Source organism: Mus musculus, chromosome 7 (genome assembly GCF_000001635.26).
Source record: "Mus musculus strain C57BL/6J chromosome 7, GRCm38.p6 C57BL/6J".
In the NCBI taxonomy this organism is placed as follows: domain Eukaryota; kingdom Metazoa; phylum Chordata; class Mammalia; order Rodentia; family Muridae; genus Mus; species Mus musculus.
In genome coordinates, this window is record NC_000073.6 from 98,265,941 (window position 1) to 98,291,182 (window position 25,242).

At 37.4% G+C, this 25,242-nt stretch overlaps 1 protein-coding gene across 6 annotated transcripts in view; it reads right to left on the reverse strand.

The window, feature by feature from the left end:
* Positions 1 to 25,242, reverse strand: part of Acer3 (alkaline ceramidase 3) — a 107,401-nt gene that overhangs the window by 52,133 nt on the left and 30,026 nt on the right. For all 6 annotated transcript variants that reach the window (NR_153759.1, XM_030242889.1, NM_001360615.1 and 3 more), the window contains exon 2: positions 197 to 307. Coding sequence is in view for 2 of the 6 variants with exons in the window: in NM_025408.3 (NP_079684.2) it covers positions 197 to 307 (111 nt within the window). In the remaining 4 variants the exon portion in view is untranslated. The remainder of the gene's footprint in view (positions 1 to 196; positions 308 to 25,242) is intronic.

Consider the following 25,242-nt stretch of genomic DNA (forward strand, 5'->3'; position numbering starts at 1 on the left):
ACAGTTATAGTCTGAACTTTTTTTAAAAAGTTATTCAAAAGTACAGTTCAAGTCACTGTCAAGGTCTGTGAAGTTTCAACTTTAATGTTTCAAAGTGTGCTCAAATTGTATACCAAGTAATTGCTTTTAGAAGTAAACGAGACTAAGCATCCAGTGCGCACTGCACATGCGTGTTCAGATGAAGCAGGCTACATACCTGTGAGTGCTAAGTAAGCAGCAATGTACCGCTTCTCCAGTCTGTCTCTAATGCCTTGAATTGCACCAAAAATTGGAGGTATGATCATAATCAGGTTACTCACTGTATTCCCTACAGGAGAAAAAACAGGAAGATATTTAGATTAACCAGTATCACTTAAGGACACATTCATTTGGTCTTTAGCAATAGTTAAATAAGAAATTCCTTGGAAAGACTGTGATAAGATATCAAATTACTACAAAAAGGTCTTATTTCAATAAAAATTTCTCATAGTAATCAAATAAAACAAAGATACTTCCTAAAAAATGAAACTAAGAATGTTTTAGAGTATATCAACTTAAGAGAAAAATCTAAATTCTAAAAGTAAGAATCCCAGAAAAAAACTCAGAGATAAAACAGCTGGCTGAAGATGGAAGTCTATACCAATGTTGCACAAAGCGTGGTTTTCTGAAAGTGAATGACAATATAAATACTGACATTTTAATAAAATATAGTATAATATAGTATACTATAATTAATGATAATATAAATAACTGTCATAATTTTGACTGTGCAATTGAAAAGCAATCAACTGAATGTCTACATTTTATGTATTTTTGTAATATTTCATTGTTTTGGTAATGTTCTTAGTTTACAAGATACAAGACAGTAGATTTTTAAAATTTAATTTTTCTGTAATGTAATGGATCTTATAGGACTTGTTTTCATCTTTAAAAATACAAAGCTCTGAGGAACAGCAGAAAAGCTCAGCAGGCAAAGGTATGTCTCCAAGTCTGATGACCTGATTTTAATCCCTGGGGTCCAAATATATGGTGGAATAATCAATTCCTTCACATTGTTTTCAGATTTCCACATGTGTTCTGGAATGCATACGCATGTGCACACATGTAAACAAAATAAAACATTCAGGCCCTAAGAAAAAGGAGGCTGCTAAACTGAATCAATCGATTTCAGGTTGCTGGACCAAGGACATGCTGCTTTGGGAGAGAGGCTCTGTATTTGTGTTAGCGGGAAAGAAGAAAAGGCTTTGGGGCTCTACCAAAGTAATATAGATCAGATATGACAGTGAAGAGCCCTTGAAGATCTTGGCTACAGACAGGAAAGAAAAACTCAAGAAGACCAAACAGGACAGGTAACATGATTTGCTGATCCCTTCACATGGTAACAGCTCTGAAACTGGCTTAGATATAAAAATGTCTCTAGCCAAAACTTCAGCTAAAATTAGTCAATTGATTTTGGTCGAATCCACTGTCTCCTGCGAGCTCTGCCATTATGGCTCCGCCATTAAACGATCGAAACCACTGTCTCCTGCGTGAGATATGTTTTGACCCGGAGCTCCGCCATTAAACTACCTCGTGTTTTTACATCAAGATGGTCGTCTGTTCGTGATTCTTGGGTGCATGCCGAATCGGGGAATTGAGTGGGGGTTTCCCCACTAGGTTCTTTCACTTGGAGGTCCCACCGAGATCTGCGTGACACCCAGGAACCCCGAAAGACCCCTTGGAGGTACGTTTGTTTGTGTGCATCTTACATGTTGTCTGTTGTCTAAGTGTGGCACCGCTGAATTTGTGTCTTGGTTTTTCAAGTCTGAGATTGCGAATTTGTGTCTTGGTTTGTGAATTTGTGTCTTGGTTTTTCAGTTCTGAGATTGTGAATTTGTGTCTTGGCTTGTGAACTCGTGCCTTGGTTTTCCAGTTACGAGATCGTGGGTTCAAGTCCCACCTGGTGCCTTGGTTTTACATCTGGGAGAGTGAGGAATGAGTGTGTTTTTGTTTGTTTGTTTTTCTCTGTTACTTTTTTGTTCTGTTGTGGTTTTCGTCATGGGACAGACTGTGTGTATGTCAAACCTTTGTTTCTGACTGTAGACTTGAACTGATGTTAGGACAGAATTTGTCAGTGATAGTTAAGAAAAACAACACCGCACGCCTGGCCGCTAGCAGCTGCAGGGCCGAACTGGGAACTTCTGGCTTTGGCGGCAGCAGAGCGCGCTGGCCGAGGCGAGGTGCCACGAGGGAAACCTTGGCCCAGCGGGGAACACCTATGCGGAGGTTTCCCCGGGGTGCCTGCCCCCCCCCACCACCACCACCACGCATTTCACCACCTGCAGGACCCGCAAGAAAAGAAAGAGGGTCGAGGCCCGTGCAGGCCCCGCCTGGCTTCCTAGAGCGGCTGTGATGCCTGCTGGGGAGGGGCCGACTAGAGTCGCTGCCTCCGCCACCTTCCCCCCCTCCTCCCCGAGTTGGCCCAGTGCAGCCAGCTGTGAGAGCTGCCTTCCCTTCCCTGCCTCACATGTTTTCTCTTCTAGGGCGGCCCCGCCCTAAGCTGCTAACCAGCAAGGGAAACATCCTCCACTTAAAACTTCTGTCCCAGGTAAGGAGCACCTACGAGTCTAATCACCAGGCTCTGACAAATGGGTATACAGGTCTAGAAAAAGGTGAGCTTAGACTGTAAGGAAGAGCAAAGCTTCAGCAGACTCAGGAGAGATAGATGACAGTAAAAGTAGAGATGAAAGAGATTAGAGAGGTCTGAGATGAGAGAGATACTACGAATGAGAAATAATTTAGAGTAGAACCAGTAAGTAAGAGGCAGAGAAGGCGTATTGAGAGAGAGAGAGAGAGAGAGAGAGAAGCAAGAGGCGAGAAGCAGAAGAAAGAGAAAACAGGAGGGATCGTAGACAAGAAAGAAATTTGACTAGAAACTTGGCCACAGTGGTAGGAGAGAAAGAAAAGACAGGATCTAGATAGGAAACCTGCCCAACAGAAGACCGAGCCTCAGCTAAAAAGGCTCAGCTGTGTCAGACTCAAGTTATCTATTTGAGATACACCCTTCGAGGTGAAAAACAGTGGCTAAAAGAAGCCAGAAAAAGACTGTAACTACACCAAGGCAAGTAAGAGAATTCTTGAGTACCGCTGGCTTCTACAGACTCTAGATACCTGGGTTGGTGACCTTAGCTGCCCTGTTGTATCCCCTAACCAAGGAAGGGAAGATGTTTGTGTGGACCCCAGATCACCAGAAAGCCTTTAAAGAAATTAAAAAGGCCCTACTGACAGCCAGCCTTGGCCTTTGCCTGACCCAACCAAGCCCTTCATTCTTTATGTGGAAGAGAGAGCAAGAGTCGCCAGAGGAGTCCTTGCTCAGACTTTGGGACTTTAAAAAAGGCCAGTGGCTTACCTATCCAAGAAGTTAGACCCTGTTGCTAGCGGGTGGTTTTCTTGCTTGAAAGCTATTGCTGCCATAGCTCTGCTTGGCAAGATGTTAATAAGCTCACTCTGGGACAGCAAACAACTGTAGTGGCACCCCACACTCTTGAAAGCATTACCCGAAAGCACCCTGACTGATGGATGACGAGTTACCCTACTGTCCAAGACTTCACCTACTCATCACTGTGCTGACATTCTGGCAGAAGAAACTGGTACTCGAAATGATCTGAAGGATCAGATCAGCCTTGGCCTAAGAGTTCGAGCTGGTACAAGGATGGCAGTAGCCTCGCGGTTGAAGACACCTTTTCAAGGTGGGTAGAAGCTTTTCCAACCAGGACTGAGACAGCCAATGTGATAGCCAAGAAGATCCTAGAAGAAATCTTCCCGAGGTTTGGGATACCCAAGGTAATCAGGTCCAATAATGGACTTGCCTTTGTTGCCCAGGTAAATCAGGGACTGGCCAAGATATTAGAGATTAATTAGAAGTTACATTGTGCATACAGGCTCCAAAGCTCAAGACAGGTAGAAAAGATAAATAGAATTCTAAAAGAGACTGGTGCAGACTTGGTGCTCCTTCCCCATGCCCTATTTAGAACTAGAAATACTCCCTTTTGATTCAGCCTTACTCTTTAAGATCCTTTATGGGGCTCCCATGCCCATAACTGTCTTAAATGATGTGTTTAAACCTACATGTTGTTGTAATAATAATCTGTATGTTAAGTTAAAAGGCTTGCAGGTGGTGCAGAAAAAAGTCTGGTCACAATTGGCTACAGCGAATGAGCTGGGTACCCCAGAAGACATCTCACCAGTTCCAGCCAGAGATCTGATCTCTGTACACCTACATCATGCCCAGACCCTCAAGCCTCACTAGAAGGGTCCCTGCCTAGTTCTGTTTACTATCCCTTCTTATTTTGTTGATTTCTATTCTCCACATAGAGATATAGACTTCTAAAATTCTAAGATTAGAATTACTTAGTAGAAGAAGAGGGGAATGAAAGGAAGTAAAACTTGAGACCTGTGATTCATGTAATGTATGTCAAATAGCCCAAAGAGTTGTTTGTGAGCTTTGAAACCTGGGGCTGAGAACATAGCAGAACAGGCTAGGACATGCCCAGGCAGGCCCGTCGTTAAGACATTCCTGAGGCTGCTTAGCCATAAAGATAAAGACTGGCCCGGCGCCTCCCTATCTCCCGCCCTTCTGACCTAAGTTAAATGTTAACAGGCTGCTAATGTTTAAATGGACCAATCATGTGAAACCGCGCCAATTCCTCCCCAGCCCCACCCCTTTTCTATAAAAACCCCTAGCTTCCAAGCCTTAGGGTTGAATCCACTGTCTCCTGCGTGAGATATGTTTCGACCCGGAGCTCCGCCATTAAACTACCTCGTGTTTTTACATCAAAAAAAAAAAAAAAAAAAAAATCTTGTTGTTTATGAAATGCTTAAAATTCATCATGACATCTTTCACATGGCATGAATGAAGATTTATTACAACTGATTATTGATCAAACTTTCACCTGCTCAAAGAGCAAAATTTTATCCTTAACTGACCTGTACACCTTGTACAATCCATATAAATATCTTTATAGAACTAAAAATTTGGTTGTAAGATTCATATATTGCCTGGAGAGTTTGAAAGAGGGCATCAGATCCTCTAGACCCGGAGTTACAGATGATTGTGAGCCAACATGTGGGTTCTATGAACTGAAGCTATGTCCTGTGCAAGAGCAGCAAGTCTTCTTAACCACTGAACCATTTCTCCAGTCACATAGAAAAAACTTAAATGAAAATGGCCAGTTCTGGCTGGCGAGATGGCTCAGTGGGTAAGAGCACTGACTGCTCTTCCGAAGGTCCTGAGTTCAAATCCCAGCAACCACATGGTAGCTCACAACCATCTGTAATGATATCTGACGCCTTCTTCTGGTGTGTATTTACATATAATAAACAAATCTTTAAAAAAGAAAAAGAAAAAAAGAAAATGGCCAGTTCAACAAATATTTCAAATTGCCAATTCGAAAATATGCAACCAAGTGGTTTTTCTGAATTTAACATATAGGTTGTCCATTAAGAACACACACACACAACTGCAAGATGATGCCCACCCATGTGTTTTTAGAAAGCCCTTAAACAAAGAAAATAAAAAGCCAAGGACCAAAGTAACCAACATTCAGTGTCTTGTTACTTCATGTGTCCTGCAACAACAAATGTTGGCATATTGTTCTGAAGAAGAAAAAAGCACTAAGAAATATGATGAGGCTGCAGAATGATGTGGTGAACATATATAAATGCTGGCAAAATACATGCATAAAAAAGTAAAATTTTTAGAAAGTATTTTCCAAATGTTATGGCTATTCACAAAGCAGACTAGTAAAGAATGGGAAACTACAAAAGAGCTCTTATTTGATTGAACAAAACCACTAGATGAGACCTTGAGAGGACAGACAAAAACAGTGACTTGGAGGGGTGTTATTTCAGCTATGTGCATAGTTGAGAATACCAGAGAATCTTAAAACAGCAGAGGAATTCACCTCAGTATTTCCATCATAGAAGGGTAAAGATGAAGACCACTCATGAAAATGAAACTGGGAAGGTAGATTTCTTCCAATGAAGACAGATTCTCTGGATTAAATGGATGCACCAAGTGTACCACAGAGTGACTGTATTCCAAAACTCTATTCTACAATGTCTTTTGAAATGTCTAAAGAAGAAGCATGGCGCTACAAGATTTTAGGACTGTGAGTAAAAAAAAAAAAAAAAAAAAAAAAAAAAAAAGCACACCTTGGGAAATTTTAACATACCAAAAAACAGAGCAAATATCATAGAAGCTATCTATGGTATGGGAAACAGAACATTTATGAAAAAGAACAAAACCAACAATTTCATCTCTTTGTATTTTATATTCTTAATAAAAACTAGAGTACTTGACAACACCAGATAAATGTTTTCTGGATTCTGGGAAGAAATAGTTTTTAACTCTAAATTCTGTTATTAGCTCAAATACAGACTTTGTACATAACATACAAATCTACACTTTGCCCTTGAGGACACAAGAGACAAATCTTTGCTTTTGCTTCAATTTACTCTTAAACAAAACATTTTATAGCCATAATCTTACATTCCAATTTTCCTACCCCTTCCCACCCCTTAACAATTCATCTGTTATATTTTGATACAGAATTGAAGTTATATTTTCTTACATTGATACAGAATTTACATATTGATACAGATTTAAGATTTTCATTGGTATAAATCTTTACAGTGATACAAAGTTCAAAATTAATTTTGTTACTCTTAGATATGAATTGTGCTTGTGCAACTCATTTACGAATACAAGGCTTAGAGCCAGTCCTTCTAATAGATGCTATTACAAACTGTTTAGGATGATTAAGGAATGCAAGTTAAAGGTCAGATAGTAAACTCATTGTAATATTAGATTCTGATTAAATTACAATAAAGTGTTTTAAAATTATTAAAATAGTAAATAACTAAGAGTAGTCAAGATTTAACAGTTCAGATATACTATATATACACTTAGTCTTCAAAAGCATCAGAGATCCACAGAATATGACACTTAAAATCATTTCATTATTAATATATCTTTTGACTAGGAGATGTGTATGCTCCTGACAGTACCCCCTTCCCACTTCAAAGAAAACATGAGAATCATTACCTCCAACTGGAGTTGCTTCAATTGTGGCAAACTAGCCACTGGGTAAGAAATAGCCTAATTTCATTCTGCAGACAATTAGACAATTACTGTGCAAAAAGAGACAAACAGATTCGGGATACTCCACTGCTTAGCTCAACCAAGACAGGGTAAGCTAGTCCTTCATAATCCCTGCTTCACTTAGGGTCTGTCAGATGGTTCTTCTGGGCCAAAAGGCTGAAGACAGATGTTCTACTGTTATAAGAAATTAGAAGCTGTCAGCAGTCAGCTGTCTCTACAAATTGTGTAAGTTTTGGAAGCTATGTCTTTGTGTTTCCTATATATTCAGGTAATATTTAATTCCTTCTCAGCTCTCTGATGGGGTTGAAGACTAGTTATGATCTTATAATTGAAATTAAGTTGTTTAGCACTGAATAAGAAGATCTAGATTTGAAAGAATGGTTTTCAGTTGATAAGGCAAGTTAAAATCAAACCTAATTGAGGTACAGAATTGTAAACTCTTAAGGTTAGGATATACAATAGAATACTTTATCTAAACTGCCAAATATAATGAACTAGATGTTATAAGTGTATATCATACCTTGCAATTTACATAATTGTTATAATTATGTTCAGTGTATGTCTGAGAGAAAAGAGCCTTTTTAATTTGACAAAAAGGAGGAAATGTAGTTTTGCGGGAATATTAAAAAATGAACGGCATGCTCCCATGCTACACCCAGCTACTCTCTGCCCTAGCAGGCTGGCCGGCTATGTACTGGCTGGCATGGCCGACCTGTTCTTATCTCGTGGAGACTCTCCGACTCAGACCTCCAACATTTCTCACCCAGGTCACTAAGTTCCCACTGGCAGATTGCTATCATGCTTGCCTCATGTAATGACCACCCACCTTGCAGTTAGCTATTACAATTCCCAGTAACCTGGTAAAATCAAACCTCTAGAAGCTTATAATTAATTATTCAGGTCCAATTGATAATGGTATAAGCTGCCCACCTAGATTAGACAAGTTACCCCAATTATTTTATCCCTATATGATATTATATCTACCTGTGGCTATTTAAAACCATGCGTAATCTAAATCATCCTGTTTGTTCTCTATCTTGTTTCTTTCTCCTCCTGTTTCCTTTATGGCTCCCTGTTTCTGCAACTCTTAGCTCTGCCTCCTCTTTCCCTGTCGAAATCACAGGCCTCCTGCTACACTAAAATTTAAATTAGTTGGACAGGGAAAATCCTGTCACAGTGTAGTGGGTTTGGCTTAATGCTGCCTGTATTCTAAGGTTAATTTTAGTACCCAAAACTGCTTACATGAGTGTATGCACATAAGACATTGAGAGACCCTTCCCCCAGGTGGTTCTGTTTGGTAAATAAAGATGCCAGCAGAAAATAGGGGAGGGCAGACAGAGATGGGACTTTTAGGATTCCTGGGCTTGGGACCCAGAGAGGAGAATCTGCCATGCTGGGATTAGGAGAGGAGAGATGGCATGCCTGAGAAGAGAGGAGAACAGGGAAGCAGAGCTGGCATGTGAAGGAGCCAGGAGAGTGCAGCCCAGTTGGGTAGCCCTCTGGGTCCAGAGCAGCCAGATAGAATATAGAATTTAGTGAGCGATAACTCAGGATTATCAGCGAGATTAACTTCATGAAGGTTATGAAGTGGCCCAGCCATTGAGCTGATTAAGGCATACCAAAATATAAAGGGTGTGTGTGTGTGTGTGTGTGTGTGTGCTTCATTTGGGAACATAAACTTTTGGGGCAGGTAGCAGGTACGCCCCACCAGGATTTATATATTAAAAAATATTACTACAATTGGGTAACCAGCCTGGAATATGTGAGACCCTGTTTCAAAAATACACACACACTATACTCATCAGAAACCTCCCTTCTAAGGTGCCAGTAAAAGCCAACAGGGGTGGATGGGGAGAAGGTATTGACCACGATGTACTTTGGACTAAACTTCAGGACCTGGGTACTAGAGAAGTCTCCTGCACTTGTAAGAGCTATATACTACTAATGTCACTTGGACCAAGAAGTTGCCTGGCCAGCACAGCAACACCAAGAAAGAAAGGCCCTTCCTCCTGTGTTATATCCCTAGTGCCCTCCACTGATAAAGTTTAACTTTTACTAGTTGTCAAAGGAACAATTAAAGATAATATAGAATAAATACTGAATCTGGAACAAAAAATTGGCAATAAATTGATATCTAGCACAGTTAAACTGATTTCATCAATTGTGTCTGATCATAACTATGGCTGGTGAGGGTTAACTAACAATCACAATAAAAATAGGAGTTTGAATGAAATAATATTTTTCTTCATCTTCTTCATATATTTTAATATAGCTATATTGCTTTAAAGTATTAAAAAGATGAAAAATAGAAAAATAAATGCTAGATTACTTCTGCTAAGAATTTAATTAGGGTTAGGGTTAATGTCTAGAAAATTATATTAAAATGAAAACATTCATTCACATACCACACAACAGCTGATAAATATTACATAAAAACATTGTCCTTGGATATAGGTTTAAATGAATTAAACAATCTTTTATAAAAGGGCTGGAGAGACAGCTTAATAAGTAAAGTGTTTTCTTTATAAGCATGGGGACCTGAGTTCAGATCTCCATAAAACACAGGAAAGCTGGGTGTGATAGCATGTACCTATAACCTTAGCAATTAGGGGTGCAGGTAGAGACTGGAAGATTTCAGGGGGTCACTGGCTAGCCAATCTAGCAGAAATGGTGAGCTCCAGGTCCAGTGAGAGATCCTGTTTCAAAACAAGAACAGTAAGGTGGAGAGTGACAGAGGAAGACACCTAATGTTAATCTCTGGCTTCTACACTTACATGCATGGGGGGGGGGGGGGGTGAACACTCTCTACACACATGCACACACACAAAAGTAAAAATAACTCAAAAATCTTAAAAGTTTAAATATTCTCTTTATATAATACAATTTATAGACCAGGTTGGCAATATTCTAGTAATTCCAGAATTGCTTAATAAAGTCTTTCTTTTCAAGAGAGACTCACATATTAAAGTATGTGTTATGACTTGAAGCTGAAATGGCTCCCCCACAGGCTCATTATTTGACCCCTTATTCCCCTGCTGGTAATGCTACTTTGGGAGAATCTGGGATGTATAGGAGATTTCCTGACTGGTAGAAACAGGTCATTAAGGGCAAGTCCTTGAAGGTTATGCCTAGTCCCTGCTTTCTGTCATGCACTCTGCTTCTAGATCCACCACACGCCCAGGCTTCCATGCCTACCCTACTATAGTAAACCTAACTCAAAATAAATCTTCACACTGGCATGTATTGTAGTCATAATGTCCACAAAGCAACTAATAACACAGAAAGAAAGAGAGAATGAGAGGGGGGGAGGGGAGGGAGGGATAATATGCAAAGGATAAGTTTAGAAAAGAACTCTGAATGAAGATATACAAGCAAGATGTTTTGTCTCAGCATGACAGTAGGTGGAGCCAGTGTGTTCAGAAGGTATCTAGCAAAATACATAGACCCTGAGGTGATTAGATTTTGTAATTTGGAGTTTAAATGAACTTACACTTATATAAATCATCTCACAGAGCTAAGGCTCAAAATACAGAAGCATTAAAACTTAGTAAAGCTGCAAAATATACCCATTGTGCTTTATACTACTTCAAAAAGCTCTCCTACAGCCAGCAAATGAGCTATGTGAAAGCTATAAAGTAACCCTGCAGTGTTCCCCAAATTTAATTTTACCAAATATTTTCATAGAATGTCCAATTAATGCTAAAAATTTCTAGGACTTCAGTGCTGAAAGGAGACAGGAGGATCTTAAAACTTAATATCTCACCGGGTGTGGTGGCGCACGCCTTTGATCCCAGCACTTGGAGGCAGAGGCAGGCAGATCTCTGAGTTTGAGACCAGCCTGGTCTACAAAGTTCCAGGACAGCCAAGGCTACACAGCCTGTCTCGAAAAAAAAAACAAAAAACAAAAACAAAACAAAACTTAATCTCTCCAATTTATACTAGGCAACATACTGTTCTATGAAGGCAATTTATTAGCTAACATCTTAGTTTGACTAAGTTAGTTAACTGAAAAATATTTAAGCAATTATATATTAAAGAAATAGTATCAGATAATACCATTACATGCATATATTCAGTCTTAATATATCTAATACCATTTGGATCATGCATGGTGGTACACACCTTTAATACCAACACTTGGAAGGCAGAAGCAGGTGGATCCCTGTGAGTCAGCCTGTTCTATTCCAGGACAGTCAGGACTATGTAGAGAGACCCTTCACAAAGCAAAACAAGACAAGACAAAACCAAACCAATGCCTTCTGGTCTCTAAGAGTACCTGAACTCATACACATACCCATACAGAAACACAAACAAATACGCATAGTTAAAAATGAAAAAGTAAAACAAACAAAAATAACTCCACCCTGGCTTATAAAAAGTATTTTTCACATTTTTAAATATTTTAAAGCCATAAACTATACAAATGAAATATACATATTAAATTGAACTGGAAGCAGATTTTAGGCTTATGAAGAAAACCAAATAAAGAGGTAATAGAGGAGCCAAAGCTCCATAGAAGTCATGGCTAAGGAAACCTAACCTGGTAAGACGGAGGTTACAGGGGAGGGGAGAGACTCAGTAGAATAGTACTGTGGGAACCTAACTCTGCCTTAGAAAGGTCCAAGGTGAACACTAAACAATGAAAAGGACTTTAAACAGATCACATGAGTCAGAAGGACAAGAGAAGATGGTCTTCAACTCACTGGAAGAATATTTGTTGAATGAAGTTATCAGATTTATCCACAGGTCAAGAAGAAAAAGTTTTCAAACCATGCTAAGCAACAAAGAAGCACAACTGAAATGTGAAAAATCTGAAAATGATTATTTTGAAAATCTCAACTTTCCTACATTTTAGTTAAAACTTTTAGAGCCCAGCTCAAGTCTACTGGCATTAGGTGAAGTTTTTCCCAACCACCTTATAGAAAACTGACTGCTCTTCTTACAGCACATAATGTTCTAACCCCTCACCCAGCACTCAGTTCTGATTCCCTTGCATAGATCTCTTTTCACTATATGTGTTAGTATTCAAGAACAGTGGCTTTATATTCATTCACTCTCTCAAGTGGTAAAAGACACTACAAAGTCATCAAGATGACACAAAGGATAAAGGCACTTGCCCTGACTCCTAGCCTGATGACATGAGTTCAATTCCTGGGACCCACACAGTGGAAGGAAAGAACAACTTCTACAAGTTGCGTGTGTAAACACACACACACACACACACACACACACACACACACACACACACACACACGTTACTTTTTAAAAAGATACTATAAAGCCGTGTGAGGTTCTCAACCTTCTTTACTATAGTAGAGACTCAATGATAAAGTTATATCATTGTTACTTCATAACTGTAATTTTGCTGTTAGGAATCATAATATAAATGATATGCAACCCCCATAGGAATCATGACCCACAGATTGAAAACTGCTGCTATAAAGGAACACAAAATTAAGACAGCCTACATGAAAATTAAACTAGCACCAAATTTATAAAGTAATCCAGATACTTAAAATCTAATAAATATTGGGGCTGGAGAAATGGTTCAGTGGTTAAAAGCACTTGCTGCTCTTCCAGAGGACATTGAGTTCAATTCTAGAACCCACATAGTGACTCAAAACTGGTCTGTAATGCCAGCTCAAAGGGAATCCAAAGCCCTCTTCTGGCCTCTAGGAGCACAAGGCACAGAGTCATGCACAGATATGCATACAGGCAAAACATCCATACACATAAAATAATACCAATAAAAACTAAAATAAAATGAACCTATAGACATTTTAGATGCATTCAATTACAACTAAAGGAGTCATTCTTTTCTCCCAAATGAATCCGCTGTAACAATTTCATACTTCAACTAACACCATCATACTTTAGATGGATCCGTGGTTAAGAGCACTCACTGCTCTTCCAGAGGACCCAGGTTTGGCTCCCAGCACCCACAGTGGGTGGTTCATAATTAGCTGTAAATCCACTCCAGAGGACGGGTACTTTCTTCAGACTGCTTCTCCTCTGGTTCCTCAGGCCCCTGCACTCATTTTGGATTACATTTTGGATTTTACGTACTTGAATATGTACATAAAATCCAAAATGAAAATAAATCTTTTTTAAAAGAGGCATTTAAGTTTAATTAATAAAATGGAATTATTTCATACTACTAAAATTTCATCAAGGATGCCATTTATAGTTTTGATTTATTTTTCATTAAAGCTTTTACATTGGCATGATTTCCTAAATTACCTTAAGACATATAAAATAGTTTTTTAAATTTGTTAGTTATTTCTTTGTGTAGAGGAACAGAGGGGGCCTGAATGTAGAAAATTTGCAGGATTCAGTTCTCTCCTTCCACCATGTGGGTCTAAGATCAAACTCAGGTTGTCAGGCTTAGCAAGAGGTGCTTTTAACTTGCCCTCTGAACCACCTTGCTATTACAAAAAGTTTTAAAAATAAAATTAAAGTAGTTACAAGAAGAAAAATATTTTTCCTGAGTCCTAGTTATTCTTCAAGACTCTAAGTATGCCCAAAGATTAGTAGTCTGGGTTCCATAACTTAAAAAAAAAGTATTGTTATCTTTAATATGTAAAGTTTTTTTAAGATTTATTTATTTAATGTACATGAGTACACTGTCACTGTCTTCAGACACACCAGAAGAGAGCATCAGATACAGGTGGCTATGAGCCACCATGTGGTTGCTGGGAATTGAACTCAGGACCTCTGGAAGAATAGCTAATGCTCTTAAGAGCTGAGCCAGCTCTCCACCCTGTAAACATGTATCTTTAAATTGTGTGTATGTATATGGGTCTGTATATGGGTATGTGTTTATGGGTGTTGGTATCTATGGAAGTCAGAGGAGTCACATACTTCTGCAGCTAGAATTACAGGTGGCTGTGAGCCACTCAGTGTAGGATCTAGAAATGAAATCTCTTTCCAAGAGCAGTACACACTGTTATCTACTGAACTATTTCTCTAGCCCCCACCACTGCTTATTAAAAGAGAATCTCAGAGTATCACATTGTATGAGACATTACAGTTTGATTAATCTCTGTTTTGGTACACACAGAGACTAATATACACACAAGTAAAATTATGTTAAAAGCTTTGTAAAGAAGTTTAAAAATACTTCCACCACAACAAGCTACAAGCAATCATGTCTTTATTGAGAAGGCTAGAAACCATAAAGCTAGGTGTCAGTGGAGTTGTTTCCTTTGTAGAGGCACTGAAGAAAAATGGTTCCCTCACTCCTCTGAGCATTTCTTGCCACTGGTGACTACTGGCATTTCTTGCCACTTGTTGGTTTGTAAATGCATCATTACAATCTCTGCCTCCACTTTCCTCTGCTTTCTTCACTCTGTGTGGCTATGATTTCTTACACAGATACCAGTCATTGAATTTAGAATAGCCTAGTTCTGGTATAATCCCAGGATTTGAACTTTATCTGCAAAGACCTATATTCAGATCAATCCATATTCTGAGGTGCCAAATGGACATGAACTTCAGGTGAACATTATTTAAACCCCACAATATCATTGAACATACTTATCACTGAACATAATATATTTTATTTTGTTTTTTTCCACATTTTTCATTAGATATTTTGTTTACATTTCAAATGTTATTCCCTTTCCTAGTTTCCCCTCTGAAAATCCCCTATCCCCTCCTCCCTTTCCCTGCTTCCAACCCACCCACTCCTACTTCCTGGCTCTAGCATTCCCCTATACTGGGGCATAGAACCTTCACAGGACCTAGGCCTCTCCTCCCATTGATGACTGACTAGGCCATCCTCAGCTACATATACAGCTAGTGCCACATGTCCCACTATATGCTTTCTTTGATTGATGGTTTAGTTCCAAGGAGCTCTGGGGGTACTGGTTAGTTCATATTGATGTTCCTCCTATGGGCCTACAGACTCTTTTTCAAACTAAGATGCTTTTAAACTAAGTTATAACATTCACATAATCTGGGATGGAGAGATGGCTCAGTGGTTAAGAGCATCGACTGCTCTTCTGAAGGTCCTGAGTTCAAATCCCAGCAAACACATGGTGGCTCACAACCATCCCTAATGAGATCTGATGTCCTCTTCTGGTGTATCTGAAGACAGCTACAGTGTACTTAGATATAATAACAAATAAATCTTTTTTAAAAATTCACATAATTTAGCAAAAAAGTGAAACAATAACAAGGAAATTTTCCTTGAGAATTCCTTAATTGCCTTATATAATATAGTAAACATAACCTAGAACACATTTCTTTTGAAATGTATTTATTTATTTTTATTTTATATGTATGTGTTTGCCTATGTGTATCACTGTTTTACCTGTGTGTTTATGCACCACATGCATGCAATGCGGAAAGATTCCAGAAGAGGAAGCTAGATCCCCTGAAACAATAGTTAAACATGATTATGAGTTGCCACATGGCTGCTGGGAACCAAACCCTGGTCCTCTGCAATGGTGGCAATTACATTTAACTGCTGAGCCATGTCTCCAGCCCCGAGAATCTATTTCTTTATCTACCTATTTTATTAACCCACAGGATGAGTTCCTATTAGTGGGATCTTCTCCTGGATACTACCCAGAAGTTCTTAAGAGCTGGCTCCCCATGTGGAATGGCTGCAAGTTATAAGAGCATCTACAGTTCTACATTCCCCTGGTCAATTCTCACACTAATCCAAGACTCTTTGTTGTGAAATTTAGAATCAGCTGCAGTAATGCAGCATCTCTTTTTAATATTTATAGGAAAGTGGTGTAGTTAAAGCTTAGGCATCCATATTTAGACCAAGTATACTATATAAAGCAGTAAACTCAGTAAAATATCCCCATAAAACACCTTATGATAACAGAGATTGAAGCAAGCAAGCTTAGTAACAGTAAATGAGCTGGAACTGGGAGTTCCTACTTGAAGTTCTGGTTTAGACTATGGGTTTGGACTCCCAGGAAGTTCCAGATCAACAAGGTAGGTGGGGTGACTGACAGGCAGGTGGGGCATAAGGTGATTTTAGGTAAACCTGAAGCTCTTTGGTTTTTGTTTGTTTTGTTTTGTTTTTAAGAGTTGTACTCCCAACTCTTGAGTGTACATTTATTTAATGATTTGCCATGACATTATCATGAAGTAAATTTTATATAAAGAACTACTACATCCCGAAGTATGTAGTCATCAGTTTACAAGGCTGTTCTCTAGGTAAAGTACTCGTGAGACTATCTTAAGATGAAAGTTTAACTAGCTGCTTTTTTAATGAGCACCATTTTAATTTGAAAAAAAAACTGACAGATAAATCATGATTATTTATTCTTAGGACTATTCAAAGATCTTCCTGGAAAGGAGCAAACTTTAAGTTCCTTCAAAAAAAAAAAAAAAAACAATTGTATGTTTTGTTTTGTTTTCCAAATGACAAAATGTTAGCTTTCAAGCAAAACTTAATATTGAAAATCTTGTAACTACCACTGTGAGACTGATAGCTTGTCAATACTTACCGGCTTATCTAGCAACCTCAAAGTGTTATATTAACAAATGAGATTTTAAAATATTAAATAACCACTTTAAGTCTAAAGACCTATATCAACGGTGAACCCTTTTTTTCTGAGGCATAATGCTATAAAGTCATACAAATTTGGTAAAAGAGCATTTAAAGTATAAGAAAAATTAATTGATATATTTTAATGTGACATAGTAAAGCAAGATTAATGATAGTCACTGAGGGAGCATGTTTTAACTAATCATAAGACTACAACTTGTCAAGTTTTAGTACAGTATCAAAGAACATCCACAACTATTGAAAAAGACTTATCAAAATACTTTTTTTCCAACTACCTGTGTTTAAAGCCTAGTATTTTTATAAACTTGAACCAAAACATTATTATTATAAAATGCAAAGTAAAGGGGGAGAACCTAGGTGACTTTTATTATGTCTAATGGTAGAGCCTTGTAAAAATGTAAAGAAATACCACTCTTATTATTAAATTTCATTATTATTATGTGTGCACGTGAGCATGAAGTATGTGGTAAGGCGCCTATGTCACAGCCCACATGTGGAGGTCAGAACTTGGTGAAGTTGGTTGTTTCTCTCTTTTCACCTTACACATTCCAGGGATTCATCTTAGGTCATCAGATCCATGAGGCAAGCACCTTAACCTACTGAGCCATTTCACCAACCCTCTCAATAATTTTTAAAAGCAGGAAGAGATCCTCAAGGCATAAAGTTTGAGAAGAACCTGATACAGCACTAAATGAATACACTCTCACAGTCTGGCAGATCTTTCAGTGTTGACCAGGACTGGGAGTGGGAAAGTCTCTTTTAGTAAAGTTCCCATAATGCACTTCTGTCTAAAAGATTTCCACTGGAGACACAGATCAGTGACAGAATCCTGCCTAGCATGTGGACGTCATAGGTTTACTCCTTAGCATTTGAAAAAAATAATAATTCAGTTGGAACAGTAGAAAGATCTATATGCAGGAGATTCTATAAGTCTTATGCAGGACATTATTAATTATAATAGAGATTAATTAATATATTATTAATTAATACATTAATCATAATAGAGAACAAAAAAGTCATGAAAATTCCTAGTGTACTTGGAAGCTTGAGCTTTTAAATGACAATAAGAATCCAATAGGTTATAACAAGTATTAAAAAAAGTTCCAAGAATTCAAACACTTGAAAACAATTATCTCTTTGCAAAAACTCCTTCATTCTCTTTATTATACTAACTATCAGAAATTTTAAGGAGCACAATTAAAAATTAGTGGTAGACAAAGGGTTCACAAATGGCTCCAGATACAAGAACTTTTTATACTATACAACTCTAGGGTTTCCCCATCTCAGTTATTCAGTGATAGGAAAAAAAAAAAGGCAAATATAAAGATGAACATGAACCAAAGCCCTGATCATGTTTTCAATATTTATAATTTTATTTAATTTTATTGATTATACAGTACTTTAGTATAAGGCTTTATCATATTTTATTTACACAATTTTCCAGTAATCAACATTAAGCTTGTTTCTGATTTTTACTACAATGGTCAATGGTATAATCAACAAGCAAAAAAAAAAAAAAAAAAAAAAAAAAAAAAAAACCTTTTGTGAGTATTTTTTTTTTAATCTCACCTGTGGCAGGCTGTGTAGCTACAATGTCAGAAACGGGCACTTGTTCTCACTTTTCTCTACATATAAGTGCTTCACAGAAAATTGTAAGGAGAATTAACCTAATCACTTCCCTGTGTTACAAATGAGAGGATAGAGACCCCATACCAACTGGCTTTCCTACATTTATACAGAAAGAATAAAAGCCATCCCAAACTAATGTCCTGAAAAATGTCCTTTTCCTTAGCCCTATTCCACTTTTCTTTCTGTTTTAACACATGTTTTGTTGTAATAACAAAACACTAGAGACTGGAGAACTTATTTACCTCAATGTTCTGGAGGCAGAGAAATTCAAGATTGACAGGGATTCATGTTGCATCATAACCTGGCAGGTGAAGGAAAGTGACGCTCACAAAAATAAGGGATATGTCAGGCTCACTCTTAAGAAAATGATCAGTGTGTGGAGCTCTCATGACCTAATTACTTCTAAAAAGTCTCATGTCACAATGATGCTACACTGAAAATTAAATTTCAACATGAATTTTAGAGGGCATAAACATATTTAAACCATAACATTCTCATTTTTCCCTTCCTGGTTCCAGAAAGTCTAATAAAATTATGTTTTCCACTGCTGACCCTAAATAAAAATACAAAGTTTTTTTTTTTTTTACTATCTGCAGTTCTGCAGTTTTTTTTTTTTTTTGTTTTTGTTTTTTTTTTGCTGGTGACAGAGAATTTGGGTGTGGATATAGAGAGTAGAACCAAAGATGAAGCAATTAGGAAGTTATATATAAAAATTAAAACAGGGCTGGCAAGATGGCTCAGTGGGTAAGAGCACTGACTGCTCTTCTGAAGGTCCTGAGTTCAAATCCCATCAACCACATGGTGGCTCACAACCACCCGGAATGAGATCTGACACCCTCTTCTGGTGCATCTGAAGACAGCTACAGTGTACTTATGTATAATAATAAATAAATCTTTGGGCCAGAGCAAGCAGGGACTGAGCAAGCGGAGTTGACCTGAGCAAGTGGGACTGACTGGAGTGGGCAGAAGCCCTAAAAATTCAATTCCCAACAACCATATGAAGGTTCGCAACCATCTGTACAGCTACAATGTACTCATATACATAAAATAAATAAATAAATAAATCTTTAAAATAATTAAAACAGGACAGCAGACATTGCTCGATGGTAGACCACTTGTATGGCACATATAAAGTCCTAAGTTTGAGCACAACACAAATGCATATACATGTGAGTGCATGTGAACACACATATATCATCAAAATAATATGATGCCGAAATAACAGAGTTCAATAAGACAAATTGGAAAACCCAAGATACTTACCCTAGTACATTTGGAGTGTAGTATATAATAATGTTGGCTTTCTTTTTGTTTTTCTTTCCAAATTGTTGGAAGAAGCATTTAGCAAATGGTAAAAGGTAATTGGACTAAAATCATCTTGAGAAAAATTAAGCTTAATCTCTTTTTCATACCTTATACTAGGTTATTCAAATATAGTTTTGAATATGTAAAAGTAAAGTATTGAGAATACTAGGACATATTTTTTTTAAAAAACTCATTACATACTATATGAGTAGCAACACAATACTGAGTACCCACTGAGAATTTCAACCTTGAGTTCCCCTACAATCTAAATTTATAACCCAAATCCCACTGGGTTATACAGAGATAAGCAAACCTGTGCACAATTAGGAGCCTTTGGTATCTTTCGCAGCTTCACTGTCTCCTGATCTTTCTTTTGCTATGCCCTCTCATGCTCCTTTAAATAAAACTCTACGGTGACTATGGTTTATGAAGATGAATGAGTACTTTCAGATACCCAGCTCTGTGAAATCTTTACAATAATATTTTCTATAATTTTCACAAATGTAAAAGTAGGTCATGTAACCAGCTCATATTCTTATAAAACAAAAAGTGTCTACATCTTATGCTGTTTCCTCATTTATAATAAATATATTCACCACCACTGATACTCTCTTTCTGAAGCAATTCTCTAAGTGGATAAATGTACGAGAGGATTCATTTAGTAAAGACAATGAAGATCAAAAGAAAAAAATGACTTGTCTATGGTTGTTCAGCTAATGAAAATGCAGGTGTAGATTCAATTCTAAGACTGTGTTTATTAATTGTACTATACTGCTTCCAAATCTGAAATAATTACATACATGATATCGCCACTATAACTCTTGTGGGTTTAAGGTAACACATTCTATGATAATGAGTCTATGTATATTTATAAATTAAAAGGTAGTTTTTAATGACAATATATAATGGTGCTAAGAGACTATCTTTCTTCATCCCTTCACTCTATAATTTATGAGCACAGGGTTTAGGCATTGCACTGAGTAATGTTTTTAGTAAAACAGACATTTTTTAGAATAAAATAAATAACTTTCAGTTCCTAAGCAAAAAGGAAGATAATTTGAATTTCAAAGACAGTGAAGACTTTTTTTACACAGGGTCTCATTATGTAGATCTGGGGTTAGTCTGCAACTTCACAAATATCTACCTGCCTCTGCCTCCAGAGTACAAAACCATATTCTAAATTTATAGTAAACTTGTGGACCATTAACCAACATTTATATGCTACTTTAGCATCTATGGAAGTCATTATTTATCTAAACCAGTAAGATAATTGATAATCCAGTATGACAGCTACAGACAACTAAAGAAAAATTAAGCAACTTTTCTTTTCTTTTTTTTTCCCCCTTCCCTTTCTCCCACTTGCTCTGGCCCCGCTTGCTGCTTGCTCCGACCCCAACTCGCTTTGACCCCTATTCGCTCCAGGCCCAGCACAACTTGTCTTATATAAAATATCTCTTCCAGGTAAGGTGACGCATACCTTTAATCCCAACACTTAAGAGGCAGAAGCAGATGAATCTCTGAATTCAAGACTAGCCAGCCTAGTCTACAGACCAAGATCCAGGATGGCCAGGGCTACACAAAGAAACCCTGTCTCAAAAAACAAACAAAAGAACATCAAGGAAAAGTCAGGATTCACAAACAAGGATATTGATTATAAAATCTCTATTCTTAGGGCTGGAGAGATGGCTCAGTGGTTGTTAAGAAACTGTACTGCTCTTGCAGAGGACCTGAATTTGGTTTCTAATACCATGTCAAGTGGCTAACAACCACCTGTAACTCCAGCTCCAGGGCACACAATGCCCTCTTTTAGTCTCTGGCAAGCACTGCATTCATGTGTACAAACAAATTCATACACATATACATATATTTTTTAATCTTAAGATATCTTTTCTAATTCCATTCTATGAACTATTTTTTCTTATATCATTCTGGATTTTGTGTATGTGTGTATAGTTGTTAATCTAGAAAATAAAAAAAATAAACTCAGTAAGCCTTTACTTACTTTATTTAGAAAACCTATTAATTTAGAATTTTAAAATAAAGTTAAATATTTTAGTAAAGATTGGATTCTCTTCATAATTGATGACTACAAACTTTCATTATAAATGTATTCAAGTAAGTACAATTACCATTCTACTAATAGTCAATATATTTCAAACATTTTTCAAGTTATGTAACAAATGAAATAATTCTTTTAGTCAGCTTCCTTGTAAATATGAATAACAAAACCAAAAAATTATATTTAGATATAGTTATACAGAAAATAAGCTGTGAAATTCCTTTGAAAATGTGTAACTGGTTGTTTATGTGTAGCAAAGTTTCAGTCTTCAACAGTATAAGCAGCTAAGTATTAATTTTAAAAGAGTACTAGGTAAAAATATAGGATTATGAATTTACTTAACTAAGTCCTTAAAAGGTATTTAATTTAAATCTGATTCCTAAGTACTAGAGAAAAAAAAACTGAAAAATATACACGTAAGTTTTGTTTTGTTTTTTTAATTCTCAAATCTCTCAAATAAACTAAACTACTTCTATCAGAATTTCTGGACCAACTTTCACTGGAACAAGACATTTTTCCCCCTAAGGTATGCATTTATTGCCCAAGTGTCAGCTTAAGGTCTGGGACAACTGCTTGACAGAAAACCACAGACAACAGAATGGATCGGCCAAGTTGAGTGAGACATGGCACCAAACAGAGGTTTTTCTGTGATCCAAGTAGAGCAACAGTATCAAACACACATAATAAGTTACGATCTAAATACTGAATTTCACATTTTGCTTGAAATAAATAGAATTTAAAAAAAACAGATTAAAACAAAAGAAACAGAAACAATCTTTTATATTTTTGGAATCACAACAGTAACTGACTTATATGACATCATTAGATATAAAATGCCATCTGTAGGTTGGGTGTTATTATCCTTATTTTACTTACCAGAGAACTTGATCCCCATAGAAAGTATATAAATTGCTCTGTGTAGTATAGCTGTTAGAATGAAATATGTGGACTTAACCTCATGTCAAAGACAAATTATGTTCTTCCTATCCCACCGGATGAAAAACAAAGGAAATGAAATACAGAAGATTCAAAATAACAAGTGTTACTCTGTACTAATAATTGTTAAGGGCAAGCAAACTATATGTATATATAAACCTGAACTTACCTATACTTCTAAAATGTATTTACTTATATGCCTTATAATTTTAAAAAATTATACTGTTAAAGAATTCGTCACTGCTATAAAGAATCATTTGTTGAAGCTGGAGAAATGGTACAGAGGTTAAGAGTACTTGTTGCTCTTGAAGAAGACTCAGATTTGGTTCCCAACACCTACATGGTGGTTTACAACAATTTGTAACTCCAATTGCAGAGGATCTGATGCCTTCTTTGACCTCCATGGGCATCAAGCACACAGTGTACACAGACATACATGCAGGCAAAACACTCACACACAAAACAAAATTAATCTATTTTTTAAAAAGCAAACAAATCATTCCCCCTTTTGCTTTATATCCTTTTTTACATTTTTAAAGTTTACACCTCAGTATATAAGTGGGAGAAAAAATATATAATACTGCTGAGCAACATACATAAACTAAACAAAAGAATCAACCAAACAGGGGCAGGAGTGATGGCTCAGCTGTTAAGAACACAGGCTGCTCTTCCAGAAGACCTAATTTTGATTCCCAGCACCCACAGTGGGTAGCTCAACACTGCCTGTAACTCCAGCTCCAGAGGATCCAACACTTCCTGGTCTTCACCAGCACCAGCAGTCATGTGGTATACATTCAAACTCTCACACACACACACATAAAAAATATATTTGGAAAAGGGGGTATCAACAAAAAGGTAAGTGAAGAATTAATAAAAGATGAAAAAATTAAAATATAAGTGAGCATTTTATAATGCTTAAAGAAATAAAAGGTAAAACAAAAAACAAGCACAAAAGAAAAAGATTATTACCAACACTGAGACAAACTTGGAATTATTTAATTCTCTAGAAGTGAAAACTTTTTTAATCTTATCACCAAAAAAGATCTCCATCAGATGGTTTCAGTGTTTTGTTTTTTACTTATTTATTTATTTATTTATTTACATTTCAAATGTTATCTCCCTTCCCTGTTCCCCCTCCAATGAGCCCCCCACCCCTCTACCCTTGGCCTCTAAGAGGGTGCTTCCTTATAATAAAATCTTAATTATTTTTATGTATGTGAATGCTCTGCTGCATGTACACGTGCACGCCAAAAGAGGGCATCAGATCCCTTTATAGATGGTCATGAGCCACCATGTGGTTGCTGGGAATTGAACTCAGGAAGAGCCGCCAGTGCTCTTAACCACTCAGCCATCTCTCCAAACCCAAAAAGATTTTTCAAAACCTAAAATAATTTTAAATTTAGAAAAAAAGTCAAAATAAGTCTGAATTAATCAAGTAGAGGAGAGGGAGTGGCAGGATAAAGCAGGAGATACCAATAGAAAGAACCATTTAAACAAGTACACAAAACAATGAAGCTATGCTCTGTTTAAGAAAGTAACAGCAAAGAACCCAGATGCCCCTCAACAGAGGAATGGATACAGAAAATGTGGTACATTTACACAATGGAGTACTACTCAGCTATTAAAAGGAATGAATTTATGAAATTCCTAGGCAAGTGGATGGACCTGGAGGGCATCATCCTGAGTGAGGTAACACAATCACAAAGGAACTCACACAATATGTACTCACTGATAAGTGGATATTAGCCCAAAAACTTAGGATACCCAAGATATAAGATACAATTTGTTAAACGCATCAAACTCAAGAAGAACGAAGACCAAAGTGTGGACACTGTGCCCCTTCTTAGAATTGGGAACAAAACACCCATGGAAAGAGTTACAGAGATAAAGTTTAGAGCTGTGAAGAAAGGATGGACCATCTAAAGACTGCCATATCCAGGGATCCATCCCATAATCAGCGTCCAAACGCTGACACCATTGCATACACTAGCAAGATTTTGCTGAAAGGACCCAGATATAGCTGTCTCTTGTGAGACTATGCCGGGGCCTAGCAAACACAGAAGTGGATGCTCACAGTCAGCTATTGGATGGATCACAGGGCCCCCAATGGAGGAGCTAGAGAAAGAACCCAAGGAGCTAAAGGGATCTGCAACCCTATAGGTGGAACAACAATATGAACTAACCAGTACCCCGGAGCTCTTGACTCTAGCTGCATATGTATCAAAAGATGGCCTAGGCGGCCATCACTGGAAAGAGAGGCCCATTGGACTTGCAAACTTTATATGCCCCAGTACATGGGAACGCCAGGGCCAAAAAGTGGGAGTGGGTGGGTAGGGGAGTGGGGGGGGAAAGTATTGGGGACTTTTGGAAATGTAAATGAGGAAAATACCTAATAAAAAAATTAATAAAAAAAAGAAAGAAAAAGAAAGTGACAGCAGCATCACATAGAGTACAAGTGTTTACAGAACTGAGATCACATTAGAAGGAAGCAAAGGCAGATTATAAAGTGTTCCTATGTCATACCTCTCAACACTATACTCCTATTAGGCCAATACTGCTTAATGGTTATTTTTTTAAGCTCAGGAATAATTTCATTAAGGTTTAAAGGAAAAGCCCTCAGAGTAGGCAACCTGTAAACCTCAGAAGCTGTCTGGAGGAAAA